This window comes from Daucus carota, chromosome 8 (assembly GCF_001625215.2).
Source record: "Daucus carota subsp. sativus chromosome 8, DH1 v3.0, whole genome shotgun sequence".
NCBI lineage: Eukaryota > Viridiplantae > Streptophyta > Magnoliopsida > Apiales > Apiaceae > Daucus > Daucus carota.
Genome location: NC_030388.2, coordinates 13,050,332 through 13,056,276, shown reverse-complemented (window position 1 = coordinate 13,056,276; position 5,945 = coordinate 13,050,332). Strand labels below are relative to the sequence as shown.

General features: G+C 38.3%; 1 protein-coding gene across 1 annotated transcript; it reads right to left on the bottom strand.

Annotated features, from left to right (window-relative positions):
* Window positions 1-1,214: 1,214 nt before the first annotated feature.
* LOC135148474 (uncharacterized) lies at window positions 1,215-4,868 on the bottom strand. Its single transcript, XM_064083712.1, has 2 exons — window positions 3,801-4,868; window positions 1,215-1,253 (listed from the first exon to the last, which is right to left on the bottom strand). The coding sequence occupies exons 1-2, from the start codon at window positions 4,866-4,868 to the stop codon at window positions 1,215-1,217; spliced, it is 1,107 nt and encodes a 368-aa protein (XP_063939782.1).
* Between the last annotated feature and the right edge of the window lie 1,077 nt (window positions 4,869-5,945).

Below are 5,945 nucleotides of genomic sequence, written 5' to 3'. Positions count from 1 at the left end.
ATGAGACAATATTATGCAAATAGAGAAAATAAACAACGGTACGTACATTATCTATGAACTAAAGTATTAATTATTAACAAATTATATTTATAAAAGAATTTTTTCCCGAAGAATATTGTCTGCCCATGCATAGCGGGCAAGCATACTAGTATTAAATCTTGTTGCCTATTTCAGTGCAAAATGACCGCTCTGTCCCTCTACAATTTCGCTTATTACATTATACGGCCACTGAGACTTGACACAGCCACGTGTATCTTTCTCAACCACACACTACTCACCAACGCTCTCTTCATCTCACCGCATCTTTTTCTGATTTCAAATTTCAAACCAGCATTCAAACTTCAAATCTTGGCTCACTTCACTTTACTTTGAAATTAGGTTACTGTCGTGACGTGCTAATCGGCGACTCCGTCTTTTGACATCGTCTTTTAACAGAGCAAGTGATGAATTAATTCATCCAATCTTCCCCCTTTTCTGTTTTCCAAATTGATGGAGGACATGCTTTGATTGTAAGTTTGTATTTGTGCAGTTTATATTTTGCTCCGAAACTGTTCGATGAAATGTCTGATAGAAAAAGGCTAATAACTTTCGCACTTTGTAAGTATATTTCTTACTTAAATTATTGTTAATGGCTTGATTTTTGGATGTATGTACAAGTCTCTTTTTGTATTTATCATTTGAAACTAACTTATGATGTAATATATTTGATGTAGATGAAAACAAAGTTGCGGTGTATGGGCATGTTGTTCCTATAAGTATTTGACGAAATGTCCAAGGGCAAAAGTTGATAATTCTGTCAATCTTTAGGTATTTTTTTTACTGTGTTTTAAATAATTTTTTTTTGCAATGATTAATACTTATTTTTAGGTATTTTTGATTTTGTCAATTGTTAGGTATTTTTTGACCGTGTTTTGCGATTTTTTGATTAGAGTAAGGAGATAAATTGTAATTTTAAGTTTTGTTCGGATTTTTTGATTAGAGTAAGGAGATAAATTGTAATGTTGTGCGAAGAAGTCCTTTTTCTATTTTACGTTAGTAAAATTCTAGAATTCAGAATTTGGGAATTGCATGTAATTATTTGTCATCCCGGAATTTGGCATACATAAAAGTGTAGTTTTGATAGACGAGCAGTTTTGATCTCATTATGTGTTTTAAGCTACTGACTTGCATAAAGGATTATAATTCAGTTGATAGGAGGTCTGAGGTGTTAGGTCCTATAATTTCACTATATAAGATGATATAGTGATCACAATCTGTAACACAGTATAACAATATGAGAGATTGAAAACAATAAACTCTTATTCACAAAGCTTGAATGATTACAAAAACTCTCTCAGTGATTTATATTGTATCACCAAGAGCTGCTAGGGTTCTTAACAATATACTCGATAACTCAACTCATATAGAGTAACCCTATTCTGTGTTTATATAGACACAGTTACAAAATCAATCTCTGATTTGATATCCTATAAATCAGCTATGTATTCTATCAATCAAAGATTGCTCCAGTTTTCTGTTTAGTTTCCATAGTCAGCAAATCACTCCTCCGCTTCTATCCTTCCTTGAAGTATATCCGCTTCTGAGCTCTTTCCACGTGTAAACTCTGACGAGTCTTGACTATGTAAACTCTGATCAGACTTTATCAAACTCTGGTCAGACTTTACTAAACTCTGATCAGCTTCATCAAACTCTGATCACTCCTGTTCTAAAACAAACTTTAAGAACATTAGTAATCATCAATTATATCTAACAATCTCCCCCAACTTGTGCATAAATATGTTATGTGCAAGTTGACAGATAATTGATGATGTCAAAACAGATAAGTCAAATGCAACAGAGTTTAACTATATACCAGAAAACTTTTAAAACTTACAGATACTTTACTCCTTAGCTTCATAGACACCATTTGCTGTCTTTAGATATCCTCTGAGGAGTTCTCTTTCAGCTTCTTCAAGTACTGTAATCATCTGTCTCTTGATCTCTCTCAGCTCTGGATCTGAAACTCCAGTTTGATAAATTGCAGCTCTGAGATCATAGATCTTGTTTCTTCTCAAGTCTCTATCCAGCCTGATATTGTAAGCTTTATCAGATTCTTCATTGAATGCAAGAGTTCTGATTCCAGCTATTGTTACTATTTTTGCTGAATTTTTCTTCATCTCAACCAGCTTTCCTTTATGATTGAAGTATTTAGGAATGAAAGGTCCAGCATTTTTGTTTCCTGTAATACCCATCTTTCTTCTGATTTGATCTTTGAGCAGATTGGAGATGTGTTGACATGACTTGTTCTTTATTTGAAATATGTGTGAGACATATCTCAATTCCTCCCAGTGTTTAGCATACAGATCAGCTTCAATTACTCTAAACACTGTTCCATCAGACATGAAGTAGATAAGAATGTTATCTCCTCTGTCATTCTTCACCAGCTGGACTGAATCAAGTTTGTCCATTTTTTCTTGTAATGCTCCAGTCTTGGGAGCACAGAGAGATGAGGGGTCTGTTGACATTGATCCTATACTCTGATCAAATTTCTCATATTTGGATCCCAGCCCTCCTTTATCTCTTCCTGCTTTTTGACGAGAGATTGGTTGAATTGAGCCCTTTTCAAAGTTTATTTCAGTCATCAGACTAGGCTTTGCAAATCCTGCCAATGGAGTTGTAGTTGGTTTGAACACAGCTTGAGCTTTGTCAGAGGTTGTGTCTTTCTTTGCTTCCTTATTAACTTGAGCTGTGTCAGAGGTTAATTTTCCTTTTTGTGACTCTGCAACATGAGCTTTGTCAGAGATTGCAGCTTCTGATTTCTTTTCCTTTACAACTTGATCTTTGTCAGAGGTTGTAGGCTTCTTCTTAATCAATCCTTTCTCAAGGTGTTCATCTACTTTGCTTTTTCCCTTGGATGTATACTCATCTTCAGAGTATACCTTTTTGACTGGTAAACTCTGATCAGCAACAGTAGCTTCCTTGATCAATATTCCTTTTTCTTTTGGCTTGGTAGTTGATTTTGCAGGCTTTTGAATTTTTCCAGATTTTATAGCTTCAACATGTTCTTTCTTCAGCTCAGCTTCCTCTGCAGCAATCAACTCCAAATCCAATTTGGCTTCTGGATTTTCTTGTTCAAAGATCAATCTAGCAAGTTCTTCATCAGTCAATGGTCTATCTGATCCAGCCACTGGTCTGTGCTTTGATCCAGATGTGACATTATGTGTTGGAACTGGAACAGACATTTGCTTAGACTTTGAACTGTCAGAGTTTGAAACTTTTCCACCAGTTCCTGCTTGAAATCTCTTGTGCTTTGTGAAGTCATCCACATCATCATCATCATCCTTCTTCTTTCTCTTCAGAGTTTGAAAAGTAGACTTGCATTTGACTTTAGCTACTCTCTCCCCCTTTTTGACATCATCCTCATCAGGAATCAGTATAGAAGTTATCAGAGAAAGTGAAGATTGGATGGCTTCAAGCTGTTTGGACATTTTCTCTTGAGTAGACTCAATGGTGGACATCCTCTTTTCCAGAGATTCATTGACAGACACCAGCTTCTTAACATCATCTTTCAGAGGTATTAGGTTCCTTTTCTTCTCCATAGTTTGAGTTTCCTTGAGACCAGCTACCTCTGTTCTGAGACCATCTATAGACTTAGATGTCTGAGCTTGAGCAGGATGAAATGTCTTTAGATAAAGAACTGTGGCCTTGAGGCTTGACATGACATCAGAGTTTGTGATTTTATTCTCTGCCATAGATAAGAATTCTTCAGCTTTAGTTGGCTCCAGAGAATGCTGGTGGCTCAGCCAGAGTTTATCCCATACTTCAGTTGGTGGATCAACCTGAAGATCCCTGGGAAGTGGCTCAGAGTTTGTGTTCAGAGTCTGCAGCCTGGCATTGTATTGGCTGGTGGACTCCCACTTTTGTTGTAAATGAGACAAAGGGGCTTCATCATCATTTTTATCATTGTCATCATCTGAACTGTCATCATCCTCATCATTATCAGATGCAGGATTAGCAACTTTCTCAACAGGTTCTTGAACATCAGCTTTTGATTTGCTAGGCTCTCCACCAGCCTTAGCAAGAGACTGCAGTGCTTCCACTGCTACCTTATCAGGTTCTTCAACTACAGCATCTGACTTGTAATTTTCTGGAGCTGTATCATGAACAATGGCACCCTCAGGAATTTTCATTGGAGAATGAGGAATTGGAGTGGAGGGTCCATGATCAGATATTGGAATATGAGAGTCAGACACTGGTGTCTCAGCTTTAGTTGTAGTTTGATCCTTGCATACAATTTCCTCATCTACTTCAGATGAAGTAGAAGATGCTGTAGCAGTTGAGAGTGGAACAGCTTGAAGAGGAAGCACCATCAGAGCTTGAGAAGATTCTGGTAGTGTGGTAGATGGTGTTTGCTCTTCCTCAACTGTAAAATCTGTGATCTCTGTGATTGGCACCCTTGGCCTCTTAGGCTTGTTTGCTCTTCTTTTGAATCTTGGTGTCTTTGTTTGAGGACTGGCCTGAGAAGGTTCAGAGTTTGTTGCAGGAGGAGGTTCAGAGTTTATTGCATGTGCAGCTTCAAGATCATCATAATCATAGGCTGCAACCAGTCTCCTCCTTTTCTGCTTTTGAGGAGAAGCAGCTTCAGTGTTTGTAGGATCAGGGTTTACAGCATCAGAGTTTACAGCATCAGAGTTTGCTGGTTTATCAGACTTTGTCTTCAGAACTTGTGTAGCAACAGAGGTTCTGGTCTTCTTAGTAGAGGGGTTTTCTTCAGAGTTTGTAGCCTTTTGAGACCTGGATGCAGAGGTTCTGGGTTGTTTGGGGATTGGAGGAGAGACTGGAGGTTGAGGCTGTTGTGGTTGTGGTTGTTGTTGTTGTTGCATTTCCATCCTGACTCTAACTTGAGCTGGAATTAGAAGGGGTCTCTGAATTGAATACTTCTCATCTTTGGAGATGAGGTCCTTGAACACCCTTTTATGAAGCCTGAATGGCTTGATCTCATCATCAACATCAAACTCCACCTCACCAACAGTGGCATTAAACAATAATTGACAGAATCTTGAGAAATATATGACTTGTCTATTCTCATGCATTCTTTCACTAATATTTCTAAGAACTAATCTACCAAAATCAAAATTAGTAGAGTAGATCAGAGAATACCCAATCTGCAGCATGTCCATTGGTATGGCATCCCAGTTTGTAGACTTCTTTTGAAAGGCCCTGGTGATGCAGTCGAAGAAGAAACTCCATTCCCTTCTGAGCCCTGGACGCTTCAATTGTCCCAATTTGTCGAGTGATTCACTGTAGCCCAAATCAGTCATCATTGTTCTAAGATTTGCATCTCCATTAGTGATGTAAGCAGTGTCGAGCTCTGGCAGGTTGAATGCTGCTCTGACTGTAGCTGGAGTAACAAAATACTCCTCCCCTTCATATGAAAACACAATTGATGGTGATCCATCTTCACCACCATTGTCATACTTACCCGTCCTCCAAAAATTGATGATTTGGCTTTCTGAGAGTCTGGCAGGAGCGGTAAGGGCGGTAGCTAGGGCACTCTGTGCCAGAAATTTCTGCATGGGATGATAATCCCTTGGAGCGTCGGCAGTGTTTAGAATGGCAGCATGGTTATTGGTAACAAATTCCACACCTGCAAAGATAAAAGCTGTAGTGGCCATTAGAACAGAGTTTGTGAAAGAAGGTGTTTGAGAAGGTGTGTGAGAGAAGATTTGAATATCAGCGAGAAGAGAGTAAGAGTTTGTGAAGAGAGTGTGTGTAAGGAGTAATTGTATAAGTGAATAATAAGCGATAAAATCTGATGTGATAAACTCTTCAGATTTTGTTTAGCTGTGCACGCATGGCTCTATGTTCACTTGGACACCTGTCAGATTTTAACTGGTAGATGAGAGTTAGTGGCATGGAGAAAAGAGAGTAATAATCATGAGCGCAGTAAAACATGTGCAGTTATA

Coding starts and splice junctions, on each gene's coding strand:
- LOC135148474 (XM_064083712.1), bottom strand. CDS start 4,868: ATGGAAATGCAACAACAACAACAACCACAACCACAACAGCCTCAACCT. Junction 1,254..3,800: donor AGGTTGATCCACCAACTGAA/GTATGGGATAAA, acceptor ACTGTGTTACAG/ATTGTGATCACTATATCATC.